The sequence below is a fragment of the Haliotis asinina genome, chromosome 2, assembly GCF_037392515.1.
Source record: "Haliotis asinina isolate JCU_RB_2024 chromosome 2, JCU_Hal_asi_v2, whole genome shotgun sequence".
Classification (NCBI taxonomy): domain Eukaryota; kingdom Metazoa; phylum Mollusca; class Gastropoda; order Lepetellida; family Haliotidae; genus Haliotis; species Haliotis asinina.
In genome coordinates this window covers 82,925,650-82,951,154 of record NC_090281.1, presented here as the reverse complement: position 1 = coordinate 82,951,154, position 25,505 = coordinate 82,925,650, and the positions used below count along the sequence as shown (strand labels likewise).

Genomic DNA, 25,505 nt, shown 5'->3' with positions numbered 1-25,505 from the left:
CTCACTCACTCACCCACTTACTCACTCATTCACTCTATGGGCAGTGTTTTTGCATACTGTAAAGGATGTTGAAATATAGTGTTCAATGAGAAATAGCCATATCTGTTTCAATCAAACATAAAACATATTATGCACTTTCAAAATGTAAAGAATCTTCACAAACCACAATAATTTGTGCTGCGACTGTGGCAGACTACAGAAGCTTAATTTGACCATTTACCTGGTCTTTAGGACAAGTCGCTCATTACTGGTCACAGAACAGTTGAATAGTCTCTAATGCATATTTTATGATGGATTATTAATCAAGTTTGCTTTAAAAAATGTACATGGACATAGAGAGGATATTAAAAAATAAAACAACCATTAAGAAGGGTAATTATTTCAGTATATTAATGCATAAAAAAACATACCATCCCATACCATTTGACAAACAAATCAAGCATAACAATCCCATTTCAGTTGTGAAGATTATAATTGTGATGATTTTGTAATACCCAGCACTCCAACCGGATCTAAGCCTGGCTAGACCATTGAAGTCAACATCGTCATCCTGGGCAATTGTCTCTGTAGAAAACACCAGAGTCGGGTTATTCATAATTGATCTTTGACAACACTCATCTTTGCAAAAATGGTGGACAACAGTCAAATTCATAAGTACTTCTTGCAGCTTGGCTGGTGATGCAATTGCCATGGACAATCAACCTTTTATAAAGAACAGCTGTGTCAGCCTACAGATTTGGCTACAGTTGTCACATCAAAGATTTTTAGTTTCTAATTCTGTATGAATAGGAGATAGTTAGAATGGTTAAATAAGCTACTTTTTCCAATTCACTCCTTCAAACATAGATGGCCCAATGGAGGGCTTAAGTTCCTGAAAAGCATCTTACCCCTTTAATCTTTGTAACCATGGTGAATGTCTTAAATGTGTTATACACCTGCTGAAGCAGACATTGTTAAAAGTGGTATGAGGCTCTCATGTCAATTAAAATCTCACTGCAACAGGAATTAATCACAAGATGTACAACCGAAACATTTTAACATTTAACCATCCCATGGTTTGGCTGAAACTTGGCGTAAAACAGCCTTGAGTGGATGAAAAGATAGCAGGTTAGTTTAATCAGTTCTGAATCCATTTGATGTCATTATATGACCCCGAGACTATAGCAAGTCTTCCCCAGGCGCTTATTGTCAGGTCTTAATTACAACTGCCCGCGCAAAGGATTTAGGGTTAATGAGGCTGAAGTAATCATTACCTGAAGTCTAGTGGGTCGATGATGACCATTGATGGTCAGACGTTGCGACAGATTTGGTCCTGTGGTGACTACGGACATACAAGTAGTGACCACAGACGTGGACATTGTTGCCCAGCTAAATAGACATTGTGCTGAGTTGTTGAGTGGCATCTTGGACTTAGTCTTTGTTTACTGGAGCTGGTTATTTGAGATATTCTTACTGTCAGTTCTGTAGCGGAGCTCTGCAAACAAATTCCTACATTGTGTAGGTGCAGTTGTTAGTGGCAGACTAAACTGACACAGAGCTAGGCTGACCGAGGACAGGTATTGATGGAAGCTTATAATCAATGGTATGAATCAGAGATGATAGTGGAGATGACAGAGATAGTCACATGGCCCTCTCCCAGGAGGGGGTCATGATGACAATGGTGAGAGTGAGGGTGATGATGATGAATATAATTATGATTATGATTATTATGATCATCATCACCACCACCATCATCTATTGTCATCATCATCATCACCATCTATCATCACCACCACCATCTATCATCTATCATCATCATCTATCATCATCATCACCACCACCACCATCTATCATCATCACCACCATCTATCATCTATCATCATCTATCATCATCATCACCACCATCTATCATCATCATCATCATCATCACCACCACCACCACCATCATCTTTCATCATCATCATCATCATCATCACCACCACGACCACCACCACCACCATCTTTCATCATCATCATCATCATCACCACAACCACCACCACCATCTTTCATCATCATCATCATCATCACCACCACCACCACCACCACCACCACCACCATCTTTCATCATCATCATCATCATCACCACCACCACCACCACCACCACCACCATCTTTCATCATCATCATCATCATCATCACCACCACCACCACCACCATCTTTCATCATCATCATCATCATCACCACCACCACCACCACCATCTTTCATCATCATCATCACCACCACCACCATCTTTCATCATCATCATCATCATCATCATCACCACCACTACCACCACCATCTTTCATCATCATCATCATCATCATCATCATCACCACCACCACCATCATCTTTCATCATCATCATCATCACCACCACCACCACCACCATCTTTCATCATCATCATCATCATCATCACCACCACCACCACCATCTTTCATCATCATCATCATCATCATCATCATCATCATCATCACCACCACCACCACCATCTTTCATCATCATCATCATCATCATCATCACCACCACCACCACCATCTTTCATCATCATCATCATCATCATCATCACCACCACCACCATCTTTCATCATCTTTCATCATCACCATCACCATCATCATCACCACTACCACAGTAAAAATATGTTAAAGTGATGTCTTAATTTTATTTTTCCATACTGTAAATCAGAATTCACCTTTTCAATGAATTGTAGTTTCATCATTGTTGGGAACAAATATGTGAAATATGGTGACAAGAGTTTTACAAACCAGTACCTTTGCCATGCAAGCACCTTTACCACTGGACTACCTCACCCAGTCCATGAAGCTCTCAGTACATTTTACACGTGTCACCTCATCTTCATAGATTGCAACAATTAAGAGATAACTTGATAATTACTCATGGTAATACCTGAATTGTCTCGATTACTGTCCAGAGGCACAAGATAATGAATGATGAGTCCCATGCATGGTTACACCACGACTTTACTGCTGTTTGAGTAAACAGACAGTTTCTGTTTGTCATTTTGCTTTGATGGTCTCCATTTTCAGTGATGGAGTGAGGCAAATATGTTGCAATAGTAAATGTTGTCTTTTTGTGATACATGATCCAGCTGCTGACTGTCATTGGAGCCTTTGTTAAAGTATCAAGAGAGTCCGGTTTTTTATAGATTCTTTTGAATGTGTAGATTCACTTGTTTGATGCAGTGAAACCGTACATTTGTGTAGTTTGGAACAGTTAATAAATAAATAAATAAATAAATAAATAAATAAATAAATAAATAAATAAATAAATAAATAAATAAATAAATGATTTATTACTCACTGATTAAAAATCCACAAAACAGCACCTAAGCACCAATAGGGTTAGATAACAGTTTTCAGGTGCAACAACTCAAAGAGGACTTACAATACCCTAACACTCAAACAAGACTTGTTAACCAATTTGAGTAATTTCTTTTACAGAATTTAAAAGCAGCGAAATCATTGCTGAATAAAGAAAGTCATTACAGTTTTACAATGAATCCAGCAACTTGTAATTATGTTTGGACTTTCTTTTCCATGTAAAGGAAGACATTGTGTGTGATTAAGTGCAAGTGTGCATGGGCCACTGGTGTTAGGTATCGTATTTCTTCATGAACAAATGACAACTCTCTCCCTTTGAAAGGAGCATTGATGAGTCTATAATGTGCTGAACAAAACATTTAAGGATCATGAATATTTTCTGTTATTTTATTTGAAGTGGAGAGTTTTGAGAAATATGGATAGTATATAAATAAAATTCATGACCCTTAAGCTTTTTCAGAAAGAAACATTTCACGGAATGAATAAATGCAGCATCTTTATCCATCATAGAGCATGACGTTTAAGGCACTGCAATTAGCTGTGCAGAGTTGTGTCCCTTTGACATGCCAAGATTACATCGTGGGTTTAAGTCCCTGTTTTGATCTGTGTTTTTTGTGTTTGTCAGCTCCATAGTCATTATCACAGGTTTATGCAAAATGTTTCACTTCACTTCCCTCACTCAATCACTCACTCAATCACTCACAGTAGTACCATTAAAGTTAAATAGATTTACTAGAAATTGACTCTCTCAAAAGATGAAGTTACATACAAGGGGATATTAAAAAGTTGTAATCATCACCAAGACTCATTAAGGGTAGAGTTTATTTTGCTTTTGTGTCCTTATGACTTCTCAACATAGACACCATCCCAAGTTACACATTTCTCCCACCGTTTCTTGACCATGCACAGACTGGCTGAATAGAAATAGAAGTCCCCTGATTTTATAGAAAACCAACCCGCCAACTCTTGAATGACCCCATTCATGTCATCAAAATTGTGTTCACAAAGTGGGTTTTTCTTCTCTGGATAATTCAAATAGACCCAACGTTCGTCCATGGTTACAACACTCTGAAAAAATCTTTTTCATCCTGCTCCAGAAGCTCCAATGCCTGTTGTGACATGTTATGTTGAGTCTGTCTTTCAAGAGTAGCCAGTAAGCGAGGAACCTAGACTAACAATTAGTGTCTGAAATGAACATATTTTACTGAAAAAAGTTCATAGTTAAAAAATATTAATATAATGAAATGGAGCCCAGAGACTTTCTTCATTTTCAGAAGCTGTGGAACTTGCCACATTTTCTAGACTTGCATGGGCTTTCTTGGATATATTTGCTTCAGGGTCTGTACAACAGACTATGAGGAACCCAGCATGCTGACACTTTGGACATGTACAGAACTCAAGTTGGTCTCATGCATGACCGTTTGTATTTTTACACTGCGATCTTCTTGAACTAGTACCTCGATTCTGTTCATGGTGTCCATATCATCAGTCAGAAAGAGGGGCGTCCACATCTTGGCTCATCTGTGAGGGACATGTGACTGGTTTGGAAATTCCTTTTCCATCCCTCAACAGTGTCATAGGACGGGCTATCATCACCATAAACAGATTTCATCTCATCGTGAATTTGTCATGGAGTGCAGCCCTTTAAGTGCAATTACACTGCTTGCCTCAGTCTGTTCCATACTTGGGGGTACTGGTGTGTAGGAGGAAATAGCACAAGACATGGATCACTGATATTATGGTCAAACTTTTATCCTGATTGCTTAGTAACTACTTGGTGATAATTGGAACCTTTTTATACCCCCTTGTACATATACTGGAAACTGACTTGCTAACTCACAGAAATACAGAAAAAGTTACATACATTTAATGGAAATTGACTCACTCACACACTCACTTACAGTAATGCAAAAAAAGAGCTACATACATTTTATTCAAAATTGATTAATGTCACACAGATAATGTAAGCATTCATTGAATCTGAAGAACCTTTTGGCAGTGTGTTACAGGATCAGATTGATACATGTACATGGAGTGCTATATTAACACCCATCTGCAGCCTACTGCTGTCTTACAGGCTGACTGCTTACATCTGCCCTGGATAATTATATTTCTTCTCATCCTTAATGGCACAGTGTGTCATTGCATGTCAGCTTAGTGGCGGAAGACTTTAATCTTCACGTGACACATGTGATAGTTGTTTACCACGTTGGTAAAACTTGTTTGGTGTTTTTAACAAAATTTTAGTTATAACATGATATGTCAGTTCTGGTTTGGAAGAAAATAGGTCATGGACATTTTACTCCTTGAAACTGTTGATCATATCACAGTTTAAACAAACCTGAGCAAATTATCTCCCTTTGTCATTAGAGCACACAAGAACTACTTATATAGCTCAGCTGATTTGAGCATCAGACTTTTTGAGTCCACCGTGGCATTTAGTAGCATGTCATGGCACTCATTACAAATCACTAGATGTGGCCATTTTTCCTTAAGTTATGACATCACTATTCATTAGGCACTGATGTGTAAACGAATAGCAAGAGAACTAACCAAGCAGACAATACTTAATCAGGACACAATCACACTCCAGCTGATCCTGGTAGGACTAAGGTATGTAACTCTTCAGTAATGATGCCTTAGCATGCATACAGCTGTACCTTTCATTTTTTCTTCATATATGCATACCTTCAGAAATTAATCATTTGTATCCTCAACTTTTTGGTCCAGATTTCGTTGTTTACAGACTGTTGACATATAGCTGGAATACTGTTGAGTGCATCATAAAATAAGATAACATAAAATAAAATAAGATAAGGTAAGATAGAGTGAATGAATGAATGAATGAATGAATGAATGAATGAATGATATGTCACTAGGGACACATTATGCCAAACTCCACACAGGGATAATTTCTTCCACAAAAAACATAATGGATGTGTCAAACGATGCAATGGAGCCCTTCTTACTGACTTGTACTGGGCAATATATTATCCTGGCCTTCACATTTGTCAAGTGTAGGGATGGATTCTTGTCGCCATCTATTCTGATAAATCTATTTTATACAGATGACCAATTTTGAATTTTTCTTTTTGTTCCACCAACACTACCTCGAAAAAGGTCAAAGTAATAACTGACAATTCAAAACGAAATATTTTCTAATGTATGAAGTATTACTCAGATACACAATGGAGATCTTGTAGTGCACATGTAAATGAACAAGAGAGTAAACTATGACATATCATCTCCATCATCATCATCATCATCATCATTATGCTGAGTTGCAGTGGGGAAGTGGTTAAAGTGTTTACTTGTCATGCGAAAGGCATGGGTTTGAATCCCCGTGTAGGTACAATGTGTGAAGCCCATTTCTGGTGTCCTTGGCCTTGATATTGCTGGAATATTGCTGAAAGCACTGTAAAACCCTCACTCTCCTGATAATGCTGATTATGCATCTAAAGCCTCAAATCTATCACAACTCAAGCTGTTTTTAATAATCCTGGAACTTAATCTAATTCAAAATATCTTTTGTTGTGTCAAATATGATTGTGCGTAAAAATGGTGTAAATACTGCCGGCTCACTATGTCAAGAGGGAAATTACAATTGGCGTGTATGCTGATTGCTCTGTCTCACCTTCTTCAACAGCTTTCACAGCACAAAAATACAATTCCCTCAAACATCAATATTACATTGCAAAGATCACATCAGAGGAAAAGATTTGCTGGAATAACATAATGATAGATATTTAGTTTTCCTGCTAATTATGAACAGAGGAAGGCTGAATTACTGGAAAGTATTTCCTTGTATTCTCAATGTTACAGCATGCACTGGAATATAAAATTCATTTTGGAAATTGGCAAAATAAAATGGAACAAAAGTGACAAAACGATTGCTCCACCATGAGGGAAATGTCTGTTGTTGGATTCACACTGTACCTTAAGCATATATATAAATATTCATGCTTGTTAAATATGGATTATGACAGGTGTTGACAAGGTCACAAACACATGCTATTTCAATGTAAGTTTGAAATATAACAATCACTGTCTGGGATGTCATGTGGGAAAAATCTGGAACTGTGCCACATTCGTTCATGTTGTGGTTTTAGTATTAGGCTGAGGTTAGCTATAGACTAGTTGTAGCATCAGGTTACCTTCAGATAAGTTTCATACTAGTGCCAGGTTACCTTCAAATATGTTTCATGCTAGTGTCAGGTTACCTTCAAATACGTTTCATGCTAGTGTCAGGTCACCTTCAAATAAGTTTCATGCTAGTGTCAGGTTACCTTCAAATAAGTTTCATGCTAGTGTCAGGTTACCTTCAAATAAGTTTCATGCTAGTGTCAGGTTACCTTCAAGTAAGTTTCATGCTAATGTCAGGTTACCTTCAAATACGTTTCATGCTAGTGTCAGGTTACCTTCAAGTAAGTTTCATGCTAATGTCAGGTTACCTTCAAATAAGTTTCATGCTAGTGTCAGGTTACCTTCATGTAAGTTTCATGCTAATGTCAGGTTACCTTCATGTAAGTTTCATGCTAGCTTTTGTCTACCTTCAGATGAGTTTCAGACCAGCAACAGTAACAGTAGTCTTTAAATGAGTTTAAGTTTAGCATCAGAATCATTTCAGGTGAGTCTCATATGAACTTCAGGTTAGATCCAGATAAGTTGGAGACTAGAGTCACAATAGGTTCAGGTTATCTTCAGGTATGTTTCATGTTAGCATCAGAATAGTGTAAGATTAGTTTCATACTAGTATCAGATTACTTCCAAAAACGTGTCGTGCTACCATCAGATTTCCTCCAAATAATTTTCATATTATCTGCAGAATAGCCACAGCTTTAGATGGTTACAGAATAGTTTCAGGTTAGCTTCAGATGTGCTTCTGACTTTGCATCAGAATAGCTTCAAATGAGGTGTATACAAGCCTCAGATAAGTTGAAGAGTAGTGTCTTAATAGCTTCAGGTGAGGTGTATACAAGCCTCAGATAAGTTGAAGAGTAGTGTCTTAATAGCTTCAGGTGAGGGGTATACAAGCCTCAGATAAGTTGAAGAGTAGTGTCAGAATAGCTTCAGGTGAGGGGTATACAAGCCTCAGATAAGTTGAAGAATAGTGTCACAATAGCTTCAGACATAAGTCAGACTACCCATTGCTTAGATTCAGTCTGTGTCAGATGTTGTGCTGTTACTGTACCAGGTGAGCTTCTAGCTACTAATAGACAATGGTTGTTTAGTTTACAATGGTTGTCTCCTGTTCAGCTACAGTAAATGCTGCACCAGCTATTTAACTCACCCCAGCTGCTATGCACAATTCAAGTTTCTCTCGTTATGTTGTACTAGAATCATGTTATCTGAAGTCACCTGCTGTCAGCTTCCACTGCATGTCTCATCCAGAATACTGGAAATATGATTAACAGAATAAATAAAAATTTATATTCATGCCACTTGGGAGCTTTTTGATTAATAAAATGCAGAGAATAGAGTTGAGTATAAAATGTCAAAGTTTTAGGCTCTACTTACATTGCACTTAAAAGTGAAAATAATCCTTCATATCATCATTTTATTGTTGGAGATTTCAAGTGAAACTATTGCAGATGAAAACATGAAGGTATTGTTTTACAATTCAGTTATGTGTTGGCTAAACATTCATGAACTGTATAATGCAAATGTGAAATTTCTTTTTGAATTCATAGACAATTCATTTGGAATTAGGGGTTAACGTTAGTCTTAAGACAAACATATTTTAGTTTTAAGACTGAAATATACTGAACAACTGGGAATGTATTGTGAATATTGAAACTGAAAATAATGTCATTTTCAATTTATTGACACAGATTAGTGTGTTTTAATGTTTGAGTATGGTTTACAATTCTAGCAGGATTACAGCACTGGGAAACACAATAGGGATAGGTTTTCCTTTGACGAGGTTGGAACCCAGGCATTCGTTTGATGACTGAAAGTTTCATACATGACACCATTCCATGGTCTTAATACCTAACATCCTCTGAATATTATTTGATGTAATCAATGTGTTGTATACATACATTGTAATAAAGGTAGAATGGGTTTTTATCATTAAAAGACTATATCATCAAAGATAACTAGACTAGGCTCTCAATTTATAAAGAAATCTTTCAACGATTAATCTTTTATTTGTTATTATTTTTCCTATTTTGGTGTGTTTGCATTTGACAGTAACAAATGTCATATTATACGGCACATTTTCCTCGCCAGTGGATTATCTGTTCTTTATTGATCAGTAATCAATGAGAGAATGATAATTTCATACACAGGAGCATTAATCCTAACCCACAAACTCTGTGTCAAACAGAATTTCTATATGTGGTATAGTTTATAAAGAATCTTCTTCAATAGTGTAATGCAGAACATCAATAAGAACATCAACTTTACTTAATGATACTTTTTTAATATGATTGATGTTATTCAAACCTGCCTCATTTCCTTGAATGGTTGTCACCAAAAGTTTGGAACAAAGTCTGTAGAGAGATCTTCACTTAGTCCACGTCACTGATCCACTAATGCCTTATTAAAGATAATTTCTTGACTGTGATCTTTCTAAATGTTCTCACATCAAATAAAAGGGCATCAGCCCAGCTTTTAACGGACCCCTCATAATCTTAAACCATATGTAGAAATTAGTTCGCACACCATTCACTTAGCTCGGAGTTCTGAGGAATTATTGCCGATGGTTTTATGGCTGTTGAATGAAGCAATTGGAGTGTATACCCATTAAATGTAATTTCATGTATATGAAACAAGCCGATCCGAGATGGGTTTGCAATCGTACTATCCCTACATCTCTAGGCAGTATTGACCCTGCTTCTAACTGACTGATCAGCGACTGCAAGCAAACTCCACACAAAAAGGATCTGTTAAAACTACAAACTAGATAAGCTGGGGGGTTTCATATAGTGTCATGGGTAGGGTACATGAAAAAGTTGTTGGTAGCCATTGCTTTTCCTCCATTCATCACTAGTGAAAGGGAAGAGAGCTACTGAAAAGATTCGATCCATGAGACTTAGGTTAATTTATTCTTCTCTCGCCAGCAGCGTGTGTTTGTGTGTGTGTAGATTCCTCAAACTGCCGAACGTCTTTTGTCATTTGTGAGGCGATAGTGCAGTACAAACCAGCCTTCATTGTAGCTCTGCTCAACATGTAAGGATAAGTAATTTGGAGTGTACCTCTACAAAGAGCTGGATTCATGGGAGAACGATTTTATTGGAGAGTGCTTGCACTGAAGCAAGTAGGGGAAAAGCGAAGGAGCTGATCATGAATATTTTCTCATCGGTAGAATAATTTTAATCTTGTGAAAGTTTATACCTTTGAGGTCTCGTATTGCGGAGTGTGTGCAAGTCACATGAAGAGGTACAAGTTTTCACATTACTCGGACTGAAAAAATTATTCCCTTTTTATGATGATTTTATTTACCGTGAAGGACTGGTCTAGATATGACTTTGTTGTGAAATAACCTAATGATGGGAGGAACTTCTCAAGGGAAGACAGACAATTAGCGCTGTTACATGATCAGGAAAGAGCTGTAGTCGTCTAATGTCACTCCTGGTTGTCTCAGCTTGGATAATCGTGTGTTGAGTTCTAATGCTGAAACAGACAGAAAATTGCAGATGTAGCTCTGTGACACACTTTAATTGGCAGGACAACTAGATGTGGTGCACTGGGTTTTAATGCTGTGACATGATAAGTGATACCATTGGCTGAAACATTGGGATATAACACTGTGTGTATATTTTGATCATCCGTCATAGTAAACGTCAAGTTTGGATGCTACACTGTGTTACAGTTAGAGCTGTTGCACTGTCTGGATGTACTGATACACCTGTATTTGTTGTGTTACAGAGTGTAATTGGGATGTTCAATTGTTTTCCACTCTGACTCCCTCTATTAACAAAGTGCTATATTGAGGTGTTACATTGTGTTGCTGTTGAATTGTCTGCTTTACAGAAGTGTAACATACAGGTGTAACATTTATCAGCTGTTGTGACTGTAACATTACAATGTAATGCTGTGTTACAGTTTAGAATGCTGTTTACAGGAGTGTGACATGGAATGTAACATTGTGTAACAATTAACACTGGATGTAACAAATGGATACACTGAAGGTGTTTCTACAATAGTGTAGCACTTAAAGTATCTATACGTGTTACACTGGAATGTAAATAAAACACTTAGAGTGTCTGTGCCTCACAAGTTTAACATTGAGATGTAGCACCGTGCAGCACATTAATTGCCTTTCTACCTGGGATGAATATTTTTTGTAAAACGTGTGAAGTGGATGCCAAATGTTGAGACGGAGTGAGTTCACATGCTGCAGAAGTTGAACTACAATGATAGACAGGAAGTAGCAGCGAACGATGTATTTAAGCTAATGAGTTGTACATGATTCATGGGCTGTGTGCACTGGATAGATAGATTCCATTACGATGGTTGTGGATCGAGACACATGGTAAGTAGTGATTGACTGTGTAGAGGTCACTTTGCAGATCTTCTCAAAGCCATGTATGACATTGTCAATTAGCCAATTCAACACACTGTATGAGCCATGTTTCATTGAAGGCATGTGAAACCAATATTATCTGCCATGTTTCACTATGTAGATAATATTTCTCCCTTTGCAAGATGTTTTCTTTGATGTAATTTCATGATTGTTTGACATGTCATGCCACATCATCCGTCATGCAACATCATTTGTCATGCTTATGTAACGTCAACTACTTAGCTAAATGGGCTGAACATGTTACGAGGTTATTCATGGCCAGTAGGCTCCAATCCTTTTTCAGGAGGCAATTTTGGTGTAAGATTTAAATGTTCCTAACTTTCTACTCTAAAACCATAAAAGCCTTGGAGAGATGATTGTTCCTGCATTTGATAGATTGATGCCATAAATATTCCATTTATGTAAGATGTCATGATCTGCGTTCAACTGCATGGTTGCAAAATTACTTTTTTAACCCAACGTAGGTTTACCAAGTGAATCGAAACTGGTGAACTGGTGTTAGGGAGATGGATTCTGAATGATATATGCTAGGTGAGCTACAGGGCCTGTTTCTAGGTCAAGTTGTGTCACGCCTGCCTTTGACCAGTTTCAAAATAGGTTTTGATGTAAGTGTTCGTGCCAAGGCAAACAGTTTTACAGCACAATTCCGTCAAGAGTATGGCTCCTGCAATCTTGGAGATGTCTGGGATCTACAGATCCTCGAAATTGTTCCTGACAATTCGAGAATTTTTTATCATTCATGAGAGACACCATTGTCATCAGGGAAGCATCATAGCTAGTATATGAATTAAGCCACAGTATATGGCCCCTATGATTAAATGCTCTGCATCCAAAGCAGCCAAGTACCATTAATGCCGCCGGTATATGAAATGGAGACAACTCTTTTAATATGGATGTTCTTTTTTGCCTGGCATGCAAACCCAAAAAAGGAATCTAGATGTTGGGAATGAGTTTTTGGTAAGTGATTGAATATTTTGGGAATAACTATGGAGACAAATTTAGGTGGCATGCATAAAAAATATTGAAAGCAAAAAAGTACTTGTACTTTAAATGCTAGAACAATAGGAGAGAGTTTTTCAGGGAATATCTAACAATTTATAGGTTAGTATCAAGAATGGCTTTCCTATCCCCTGGTGTGCTGCATCAGTCTTAAAACCAAGATCACTTTGTGAGAAAGGACTCTGAAGACTGACCAGTCATCACAGCCCATTCAAAGTATTAAATTCTATAATTGTGTTAATGCTTTGTTGAGCCATATATTTCTAAAACGGAAATGATGGAAATCTTAGAATCTGATTATAATTAAGCAATTTTTGTAAAACATAAAATATGAAACTACAATAACTGGAAATAACTACACTTGATTATCCTCTGAAATGGATTCCATTGAGCGTAAAATTGGTATTAGAAGAGTATCGCAGTCAGTGGGCTGAAACTTTGTGTGATGATAATTAGTGTATTAAGAAATCATTATTTGCACTCAACATGGGCTAAGAATATTAACATGCTTTACTAAATACAGTTTGTGCACACCTGCAAACTCCTTCTGAATCACATTACACAGGCAATTAACAACACCTTGCCTTTCCTAATGGCTACCTATTCTGTATAACTTTAATGCACTGAATATACAGAGTGAACAAAAGTGCCTTGGCTCTGTTTTGTTCATTTGTGAAGGTGTTTTCTTGAAAAAAGTAATTTTTTGTTAAAGAGTATGAAAGTAAAGTATGTGCAAACCACATTTTTTTGTCTTTATGAATTTGAAAATGACGTTCTTCTGTCTGATTATGTTATTCAGATATCATTATTTTCAGCAGTTATGTCTCACACAGTGATTTATTGCATATAATTCCCTTTTTTAAATGCATTGCACAATGTTTTTGGAACACTGTACCAAAATTCAAGAGATAATTAGGAAGACAAAAGACAGAAGCTAGTTGTCAAAGCCTTGTGTCTTCTGCAGGACTTTTTGAAGATTTACTATTAGTTTGAGATTTAGGTTTGAGTGTTTGGAACTGGCATCTAGAAAAACTTTATAAGATGTCCAGATTGATGGAGCTCACATAGTTATAAACATCTAAGAAAAAGTTGAATAATACATTCTCCATCTATGATTTTTATCTATTTGTTTTTTATTGTTCTTGATCAAGTGATGGAACGTTGCAAGTTTAATAACATTTACAGATAAGAACTTGGAAAGAGAAAAATAGGTAAATGAGAAAGGATTATTAAATTTGACGGAGTGGACAGAACAGACATTACTTTGTAGTACTGGACACATGGCAGCCATATTGATGGAGAATCCTACTGTTTGAATATAATCTTTGAAACTTAGGAAAAACAGGCTCATATCTTGTCTGCATTATGAAAATTAATGGTTAAATTAGGTGTTCTTGTGGTCTTTATCAATTCTTCACAGACGTTCAGTTTCTTTATGAATGATCAGTGAAGTGAATTTACATTTATATCTAATTGAAAATGACATCATGATGTAATCAGTCATACAGGATATAAGATTTCTTGATACTGACTTACCTTATCAGTGTCATTAATCTGCAGACTACTTCCTGTCGTGGACTCACAAGTTCTAGAAAGATTTTTAGTTCAGCTTAAGTAATTGACACAGGAACTGGGCCTATTTTAAATCACACATGATGATGATAATGATGATCAGTGATGATGATGATGATTATCAGTGATGATGATGATGATGATGATGATGATGATGATGATGATGGCATGTCAGATTCTAATGTTTAAGGAATGGTGGTAGTGGTAGTGATGATGATGATGATGATGATGATGATGATGATGATGATGATTTGGGTTTTTTTAAAACCCATGTCACAAGTGTGGTGCTGACAAACAATAACTGGACTGGGATTCAAACCCACAATCATAGGTTACTGTCATGCCAAAGGTGTAGGAGAGAGAAAACAACAACAGTGACTGAACTCATGTGAACTATCAGTTAAGATGAAAAAATATCAGTTTAGATAAAGTAACTCTTCCTTGCAGAATATGTTCAGAGTGTACATTTTGCACCGAATGCATGTAGGAAAAAGTGAAATGTTTCACATTCAAACATATATGATATATACCATTACTTAACTCTCACAATTAAACAGGCTTGTTTCTTGATGTAAAGTAGATCAGTCTTAAATATATTACCATAGTTAACAGTAAGTGTTTTGGAGAATATAGAATCCATCACAGCTGATCTCATTATCCCATTACGATCAGATCTTTCCCTCCACTACTACGCCTCTCTGTATCAACAACTGACCCATAGGCCCCCTGAAGTAAGCCCAGAGCAAATTTGGTCCGCCCAGTCTATGTGAAGGTGGCAGTGGTCCTTGAACGAATCTGATTTTATGTTTTTGAAATGTTTCACTTTCATTCCTTTATCACCTTATTTGGCCATTTCCGTTTCCTCCAGTAAAAACTAACTAGGAACAGAGATATTCTTTTGATCCTTTGGGGTTCACTCAAACAGACGGTAGAGACTATCAGTAACATTGTAATGGTGCAGACTGATATTGTGGCAGTAAGAAGTAAAGAGAAATCATGTGGAATGCAATAGTGTAGTGGTAAGGTGTCTGCCTGTTATGCTGAGAGTCTGGGTTTGATCCCTGGTGGAAATACCACGGTTTGGGTCCTGAGGGGGGCACATTTGTGTAGTATCCTTGGTCAAGATACTTACATACACATTGTCTCCATTCACCAAGCTGTGAAATGGGCACCAATGATGATGTGCTTGCAAAGTGAATGTTAAAATAGTTGGTCAGCATGGCGTTATCCCCGCAGGGAGTCGAAAAAGCATGACAGTGTCCTCTGACTGCAGATAGTAATATATGTAGGAAATAGCTGGTGAATCATCAGGTATTGCATCACAGTAAATGTTCTGATCTGAATGAAACTTAGACTGAAGTCAGCATGATTAAAACTGATTTTCTGCTGAGTAATGTTGTTAAAGTCAACAATGTATATCTTATCAATCCATAGTGAGTGAGTGTACTCAGTTTAGAACACATTGATTTTTTCCTGAAATGCCCAGACCGCCTGATGTGACACAGATATCGGATGTTTATCACTTTCTGAGAAATCCATGATCCAGAGTATGATGCTGGAAAACCAAACAATATATCCAGCATAGGTTGAGATTGGAACTGGAGATGATAGATTTCTGGCATAGGTAAGGCACTGAAAATCAATGACAAATTGCAATGTGTAAGATGACTGGGCTGTCCGTTCTGCGGAAACCTATGATAGTGTAGGGACAAGGCAAATTAGTATTGGTAGTTCTTGCAGTTTTAGCCTGGTCTGGCATTGTACCATGGGTCTAGCCATGTCTAGCCTTGACTTCAACAATATTAGCCTGGTCGAACAATGTGCCCACTTGATTGCATACCTTTTTGTTGCTACACTCCACATTCTTCATACTATATCATCGGAAAGTCTTAAGTTATTGTGTCTGAATCAGACAATCCAATGACTTTTTTCATAAAAAATCAATCGACACAGTTTGGATATGATGACTTGCATCGACCAAGTCAGCAGGCCTGACAACCCAATCCCGATAGAAGCCTCTTACCTCAAACTTGGGTTGCTGAAGACCAATTCTTATCCAGGTCTTCAAAGACTTCATATAGAGTGAACTGAGTGCAGAAAAACACACTTTTGAGAACCAGGTACTGTGTTAGTAATGGATATTTTTAGTTTATCATGTTAATAATTAGTCATAATATTCCTCCTCTTGTTCTTGTTCAGTCAATGGGAAGTTATATTTGTCCACTGCTTGACTAATTCCACATTTTCTGAATGACTGAATAGTCATGATTTTGTTTGATTAGCTCCTCCTTTGAGATTTGGCATCAGCACTATACTAAATGGTTGCCATGTGTTACCAGGATGACACAAAAAATACCCAGTTTCTATGATTGTATTATTTTGTTGTCAGCCTTAAGAGAAGTATACAGTCTTTAAACACAAAGTATAAAACCAAGATTTCATGTTACTATGTTTAACAGAACCTAGTGCCCTTAATACTTCTAATAGGCCGAATCTGTTGACATTTGTGTGAAGACCTCGCAAAGTGTGCCACCCATACGGTTTCTTTAGCTTTTTTTTCATGATGCTTTTTTCACCTTGCTAGAGCCACCTGAATAAATAGTAGGCGCTAGGGAGGAGTTTTGAAAGTAGATATTTAGAGCAATGGTCAGTCAGCTCTCTTCCTTCCACTCCCTGTCAACAATAACACAAGCCTTAGGCATGTACCAAGTCTCCTGTCATGTTGTACAAATTTAATTTATGATATCTTTGTGAATGCTGAGGCCTGTAATTACTTTACTTAGTTCTGGTCAAATAAACAAATATAGTCCAGCTTGGGAAGCAGGGTCAAGGAGATTAAGGATGCGGTGTGTTAAAGCTAATATATTAAACTCTGATCTAAACTGGATTTTATTGTTTCTGGGACTGTGGTAAGCATAGTTGTGTTAAGAGATGACCAGTGGCCAGACTGACCAGGCAAGAGGCAGTTTTGGTTGTGAAAGTGGTTCAGGGAAGTTTCAGGTACTGTGTTTTATTTCTTTGAATGTGTCTTTAAAGTGAGTGAGTGAGTGAGGTGTAAATCAGCAGTTGTACATCATGGAGTTGGATGAAAGTGGTTAATGCCCATTTGTGAAGAGCCAGGATCATGGCTATGTAGGACTAAGGGTCAGTATTGGTTTGAATTGGGGAGTCCGTTACTGGATCCTGGTTTGCCAAAAAGATGTAATTGTAGGGCCATAGATGGCAGGGTAGCTCTCTGTGACGATCTACACTCATGATAAATGTGACAAGCAGGGTACATTTGTGGCTGATGTAGCTGGGTCATTCCTCCCACTACCCACACTGGCAAGGATAGTATGATAGAAACAATGGTAGTAGGATAGAAACAGTGGTAGTAGGATAGAAACAGTGGTAGATGGAGGGGAACAATGGTTGTAGGAGAGAAACAATGGTAGCAGAAGAAAGACAACAGTAGTAGAATAGTAACAACACTAGAAGGATGGAAACAGTGGTTGTCTGTTTAAGTTTGTTCTCTGACTTAAGTTTTTTGCCTCTAATTTAGTATTTGAGCTCACATTCAGACTGTCAAGGACGGCCTGTCTCAATACTTCAAATATGACACATTATGTAATGACAGACTCAGAATTGGTGTATTTGGTTTTATTTCTGAATCAATATAGCCATAAAGGTTTTAGTATTAAGGTTTTAGACTAACCAGTTTGATAAAAGCAATGTGTGAATATGTGTGCATTTTGTGTGTGTTTAACAATATTCCAGCAAAATGTGGAGATTGGATGCTTGAAACACAATGGCCTTAACATATTGTAGTGATGATTAATCCTTTTTGGTGCTAAACCTCACCTTCACACCACCATCTTCATAGATGAAGGAAATATAAGAACAAAAAAAAAATAATTAATGCTTCTTGGAAACACAAGTTGGTAGGATATATATGTATAGATAATATACAAGTGTTTTCAAGACAAATAATTATCTACAAAATCTAGTCCGTTTCTTTAAAATCTTTTCTTTGCATGAAATCTGAAAAGGATCCGACACTGCTAAAAAATTGATGCATTGAGAGCAAGTTTTAAAATAATAATTAAAAACACATATGAAAAGTGTGAAAAGCTATCGAAATTCACCATCTAATCAACCTGTGCCAGGAAATGAAAACCAATGAACATGAAAGAGGTTTATGTTTTTCATGATTTCTAAAATCATATCATGATTTATCATCCATCATCGCTTGTTAGAACATGCATGTCATCGAATTCTTTTGAACTCAGGAAGCATTTAGTCAACTCTTGAATCTTAAACTGCCATTAATTCACCAAGGAGCCCAAGCACAAATATAGCCCAGATCCAGTGTTGAATAGGTGAAAAGACATAAGGTACCTTTGTGAGAAGTATTTGACAGGCTTTCCATCAATTTCATATTTTTCTGTTATACATGTAAGTAAGTATGTGCTATTACACTCTACATCCCTTGTCTTGGACTTATTGGGTGTCTAGTCAAAGGACTGCAGAGGGTGCTCTTGTTCTTAGGCCATCTGCAGCCCATGATGCATTTGCATAACGATGAATTTCCGGTTGAAATATGTGGGTTTTTTTATGTCCCATTGGCTCCATGGGAACCTATCTGTCTGTCTGTCAGTCTGTCCAAAGTAATAAGCTGAATTTGTATATATCGGTGTGTCTTTATTCATGGCGTGAATATAGTCACAGTCAGTAATACTCCAGTTATGATAAGGCAGCTCAAGTTTGGGTCAGGTAAACCAATTGTAAATGGTGAATGAAAGCATGTATGAACCATGCTTTATTGTGAGTTAGGTGGAACAAGTAAGACATGGTTATTTCATGGTGATACAGGTGTCATAATTTGTTTTGTACTTCAGCTTACAGTGTTTTATCAACTGTTTGCTGCCATGTAACATTTTCATTGTTTTTCATTTTTTTGTCTAGATGCAGTTTTTCATGAGTATACTTTGATCTCAAAGCAATGTGAAATCACTTTTTTGACAAATGTTTTAGTGAAATCATATATGGTTATCATGAGTGATTAACTGACAACACGAACAAGCCTTAGGATCAGTGAGTGAGTGAGCACATGATTTTAATAAGAGTTGGTTGATAACAAGATCTACGGTCAAGTCTTGTTAATCCGACATCATCCATAGCACAGTAAATTGTCGAGTTAAGAGCATGTCGGACTACATGAATGAGACTAAAGTATGTTTATTCCATTTGTTACCAACAAAAGTGTCAGATAAAGAGGCTTGTCAGATAAGCGGAGGTTGGATTAGCGTGACTGTATATGCCTCGCCATCAGTGAGTGAGTGAGTGGTTGACAACACAAAGTTCAAGCCTTGCCATCCGTGAGTGAGTGAGTGTGTGAGTGAGTGAGTATATGCTACATCTTTGTCAAAGTGGGACATCAGAATAGACTTTATACTCTGTACCCATATGGAGAATCAAACTTGGGTCAGGTGTAATGAGCAAGCCCTTAACCACTTGGCTACTGCACTTCATCCTTGGCCATCAGAGCACAATGACACAATCAGTCAGATAACTCATCTCTTCACGGACTCCATTAATAATTGCGTGATATTTCAGAACTGTATTGTAGCCTGGTATCCCAAGAGGTGCTTTTCAGCAGAAAATGTTCCAGTAATGAAATTTGGAGTCACACTGTGATGAATAGTTATGTGGCTATAAAACTGTTATTGATACTTTCACTTAACTTTGACATTGGTACAAGAGGAGTGTCATGACAAAATGAACAGTCTACCCTACAGTTACTCACATCCCTGTTTTGGGGGTGTCTTTTTTCACTTGATATTTGTACACACTTCCAGTCATTGTCCTATGCAGCTGTTCTCAGTCTCTAGTCACTACATGGCTGAAACACTGCTGATGAGACAAAACGTATAACTCACTCGTATAAAAGATTGGCAAACTTTATGGATAACAATTTGTTTATTACAACATTGCAACATTTCAGTACAGATTCTTGCATCATTGTCACTCACTCATTCCTGCTTGACAACAGTACAAGAATCTGTACGGAAATGTTGCAATATCGTAATAAGGAAGTTGTTATCCAAAAAGTTTGTCAATCTTGTACTGCCCAACTTCTAAAGTGCCACTCAAGGAAGTCACTCACATGGAACGGAAGATGATAATGCAAGATGCGTCTACATTTTTGAGAAGCCAGGATTTTTACTCAGTTCATATCCTGTTTATACCTATTACTGGTATCATTTTAGAAAAAGCCATCCACTGTATTTGGTCACTATACATTATTACTTTGTGCTGTCAAATTTCTAGGTCATGGTGTGCCTGTTGTCTATGGTTTAGCAGTGTGCTTGGTCTTTGGTGCTATACAGAGTTGTATGTTTTACAGCAGCATAAAACACTCACTCACTCACCAACCAAATCATTCATTCATCCTTTCACTAACTCACCCCCTCACTCACTCATTCATTCACTCATTCACTCACCCACCCACTTACCCTTTCACTCACTCACTCACTCTCACCCACTCACTCTGTCAGTCTCATAGCAGACATACTCCCCTGTCGGTACAGCGGAAAGAGCGGCTACAAGCTGTGCTGCAGCGTGTGTAAATGTTTGTAGCTCCTCACCACAATGGCAGCATGTGTAGCCTGGTACTATGACTCACGATATTCTGATTATGAACAAATCCTTTATGATGATAATCCGCGTTCCCTAAGGGATCACTGGTATTGAAATGTTTACTTTGTGTTACTTCACAATCAGATTGAACTGGTTTAGCAAATGAAATAAAACATGTGTATGTGGAGGGTTTATGGGTACTTCACGCATTGCCGAAGGATTGGTGGACATTTTTACTGTACATTTATAGGTACAATTCATGCATGGTTGGATTAAAGGTTAACATTTTTATTCACATTCATCTGTACAGGCTTACAGTGATATTTCCTTGTCAATCTAAAGCTCTCTTGAAATGAGAACTGAATTCCTTGTCAAGTATACACGGCATATTGAACAAGCAAATACTCATGTCAATTTCTCTTGTCTGGGATCTGCTCAAGACTGAAGTGAAACTATAGGTTAAGATGTAACTTTGACATGTAAGCAGTTGTGTGGGCAGAAGTATCCTGTCCATTTAACCAATTCCAAATATTCCAGTTGTGACAGAGGCATATTTGTTAAGTCAAAGCTACCAGTGTTTGTCTACATGATAACAACCTTTGACTTTAATTTGTGCAATTTGCTGTTTACATTTGTCTATTTCATTTCAGATAGCCAAACCTGTGGAGTGATAACGGTTGTAGCCTGGAACCGCACTAAATGGAACTGTGTTTGTTCGCTGGATAAAAATATTGGTTTGCAGCTAAGCACATGGATTGAAGGAGGCAATTTCAATGTGCAAGTATTGATGCTAGGGGAGAGAACATGTATATGGCAAAAACCTTATTTGGCTAAGAAGACTCTGAGGAGAGAGAGACTACGCACCCAAAATGTTTGTCATCGATAGATGGAATAATTGAGCAGAAATCGGGGATAATCCTTGTTTGAGTTTCAAGAGACTGTGTTTGCATTGTGGTGAATATTGATAAAAATGTGCCTGCAAAGCATTGTGCGGAGGATGTTGGTGGTGATGGTGTTGGTGCCATCTTTGGTCATGATACATGGCCAGGAGTTTAATCTTATGTATCAAGTCCTTGAGGAACAACCACAAGGAACGTTTGTTGCAAATATAGCCAATGATTTGATTCTTAACTTATCATTCACTGCTCAAGAACTTGACAACCATAAGTATTCTATGTTTACAAAGGATGTTCAGATTACAAAGAAATTCAAGATTGATGAAACAACAGGAATTATTACAACTGGGATGAGGTTGGATAGAGAGACGGAATGTGAGATGAAGAAAAATTGTGAATTGAGCTTTGATGTAGGATTCTACTATCGGCCACCCAATAAGGATACACTTGCAGTGGGAGAAAGAATCGTCCGGATTGCTGTCAAACTGGAAGACATCAATGACAATTCCCCTACATTTCCGGAAAGGTCCATCACAAGGAACATATCTGAATCTGTCTCTGTTGGACACATCATTCCTATTTCCCCAGCAATAGATAAAGACATGACGGGCAATAATTCTGTGAAGACATACAAACTGTTCCCCAGTGACGGACCATTTGGACTGAACATCGAAGAAGATTTATCAGGCAATCAGGAGGTTGGAATAAGAGTGAAAGAAGTCTTGGATAGAGAGACTAAATCTTCTTACCGATTAACCATCTTTGCCAAAGATGGAGGAAGCCCTCGAAGGTCTGGATCTGTTGATATCAACATCGTAGTTACGGATGTCAATGACAACACTCCCCATTTTGATATCAGAACCTTCACAGTATTGGTGAAGGAAGATCATCCTGTTGGCTCCACCATCTTGGCACTCACAGCCATGGATGAGGACATTGGGAAGAATGGTGACCTCATTTACAGCATCAGTCCCAGAGCATCAAAGAAAGTGACAGAAACGTTTATGATTGATGGTGTAAGTGGAGAACTCTACCCTATCAAACAACTGGATTATGAAGTGGAGAAGCAATACCATTTCCCAGTTGTTGTTCAGGACCAAGGGAATCCTGTTCGTTCTACTGAAGCATCTGTTATTGTGAATGTGACTGATGTCAATGATAATGCTCCGCAGATCAACCCCAAACAGTACCTGTTTAATCTGTCGGAGTCCGCTAAACCAGGATCCTTTTTTACTGTGTTCTCTGTTGTTGATTCTGACAAAGGTGACTCTGGACAGGTGAACTGTTCCATCACAGATCCACGATTCCGATCAGAATATTTCCAGTACAATTACTGGCGTATTTACCTTGACCAGCAGTTGGATTATGAACAGACAAAGGTGATTGAAGTGAATATCACATGTAGGGATTCTGGCACACCTTCCAAGAAAAATACAACAGCAATTGTTGTTCAGGTCCAGGATGTCAACGACAACTCTCCATTCTTCCCAAATGCAACAATATTTGCACATATATCGGAGAACAACAATGTTGGGGATCTTATTACAACACTGAAAGCTATTGATATAGATGGTCCTGGCAATAACAACATGCATTATGACATTGTGGGATCCTCACGTTTTGTAACTTTAGACAGAAATACTGGAGAAATGAGAGCCAAGAAAGTTTTTGACAGTGAAATTCAGTCATCATTTGAAGTTCCTGTCATAGTTATGGATGCTAAATTCCCTGGAATGAATTCAACAGCATCAGTTATAGTGACAGTCCAGGATGAGAATGACATGCCACCTAGATTCACCAAACCTCTTTTTAAGTTCAATATCACTGAAAATCTCCCTGCCTATTCAGTTTGTGGGACACTAACAGCTGTGGACCCAGATGCAAGTAATAATTTTGTGTTTTCATTCAGGGATACAGAATCGGTGAGGAATTTGTTTAAGTTGGATTCCAGAACGGGAGATATTCGTTCAGCAGTGAAACTTACCAGGGAAGACAATATTCAGTACAATTTTGGTGTGATTGTCATGGATCCTGACAAGGCATCATTTCGAAACACAGCAGATGTCACTGTGTATGTAATGGAGGATTTGGATAAACCGCCAGTTATCACATTCCCAAACAGATTGAATAATTCTGTTAGTGTCCCATTTAATAGTAAAATTGGAACTCTTATTGCGACGATACAGGCCAAAGATGATGGGCGAGATGGTCAGATCATTCTCACATTTACTATCGAACAGGGTAATGAGAAGACATTATTTCTGCTAAATGCTCTGACAGGAAAGTTAACTCTGGCCCGAGCCATTACTTCTAAAGACGAAGGTGATCATGAAATGCTGGTTGCTGTTCACGATAATGGCATCCCCAGACATACTACTTATTCATATTTCACAGTCACAATTGAACGTGACACAGCAAATGCTTCCTTCGATTACCTGCCCATTGTGATTTCTCTTTCCTGTCTGACAGTGATAATTGCTCTTACAATTTTGCTGGGGATTCTGTGTATGAAGAGACGAGACAAGAGGAAGAGAGAGGAGATGAAGAAACAGGAACAAGGGGTGAACATCTATACGCTACCCCCTGGTAATGACCCAGACACCCCCAGGTACACGTCCCACAGCAGTTTGTCGAGGAAGAAGGTGTTTGATGAGATTGAGAGGAACAGTTATAAGTTCAGAGATGATGTCATGGAGTCATCATTCCAGGAAGAAGAAGATGACAAAATTTCTGATGTGAGTATCTCCTGATGATGTCTGACTGTCTATCCATCCATCTGTCTGTCCATATTGAGATTCCTCCCAGCAGATCACAGTAATAGTCTGTTCTTATCTGTGCCAGATGACCTGTAAAGATCCAGGTTGCAATTGGTCTTATGTAGCCTGTGCTTGTCATAAGAGGTGTCTAATGGGATCAAGTGTTCAGGGTTGCTTACTAGGTTGACACATATCATATCCCAGTTGCATAGATTGATGCTCATGCTGTTGATCACTGGATTGTCTGGTCAAGACAGGATTATTTACAAACATGTAGCTGGAATATTGCTGAGTGCAGCATGAAAATAAACTCACTCCCTGTCCCAGCCTGTCCAGTTACTCATATCATGAGTAGCAAACACTAACTGGGGTACAGTGATGTACATACAGAATTATCATAGAACATGGCCACTCCACCCAATGAGTATCCTCTTGTTACTAGAATAGGTTGCTTAGGACCAATTCAAACTCAGATGTCAGAAAGTTGTTGGTGACAATGTGTGATGATATGTGACAATGGTTTACGATGTGTGACTTATATCCTTATATCCCATTGCTGTGAGTGTTTCCTGTTCTGTCAGAAGCTGCTTTCCTTGAGTTAGACATTGTGTTGTGTTAGAGTCTGGACAAGTATTTGTTGAATACAAATGTTTTCATAACATCATGTTGATTTTTACACCACTGTGATTGCCATGCATAGATATAGTCCCCATGATGTATAGATTTGAGTTCCAGAAGGCAATAGCTTGTATTGACATTAGGCAAACTGAACAATGTCCTAACTTGAAGTTATTTC

General features: G+C 37.8%; 1 protein-coding gene and 1 long non-coding RNA gene across 3 annotated transcripts in view; one reads left to right on the top strand and one right to left on the bottom strand.

Annotated features, from left to right (window-relative positions):
- Positions 1–25,505, bottom strand: part of LOC137274466 (uncharacterized) — an 89,874-nt gene that overhangs the window by 39,267 nt on the left and 25,102 nt on the right. The window contains exon 2 of the long non-coding RNA XR_010956184.1: positions 16,463–16,526. This is a non-coding gene — a long non-coding RNA (uncharacterized lncRNA). The remainder of the gene's footprint in view (positions 1–16,462; positions 16,527–25,505) is intronic.
- Positions 10,470–25,505, top strand: part of LOC137274461 (protocadherin-9-like) — a 39,415-nt gene continuing 24,379 nt past the window's right edge. For both annotated transcript variants that reach the window (XM_067807657.1, XM_067807658.1), the window contains exons 1-2: positions 10,470–11,817; positions 21,708–24,688. In XM_067807657.1, the coding sequence (XP_067663758.1) occupies positions 22,028–24,688 (2,661 nt within the window). In that variant the 5' untranslated portion in view covers positions 10,470–11,817; positions 21,708–22,027. The remainder of the gene's footprint in view (positions 11,818–21,707; positions 24,689–25,505) is intronic.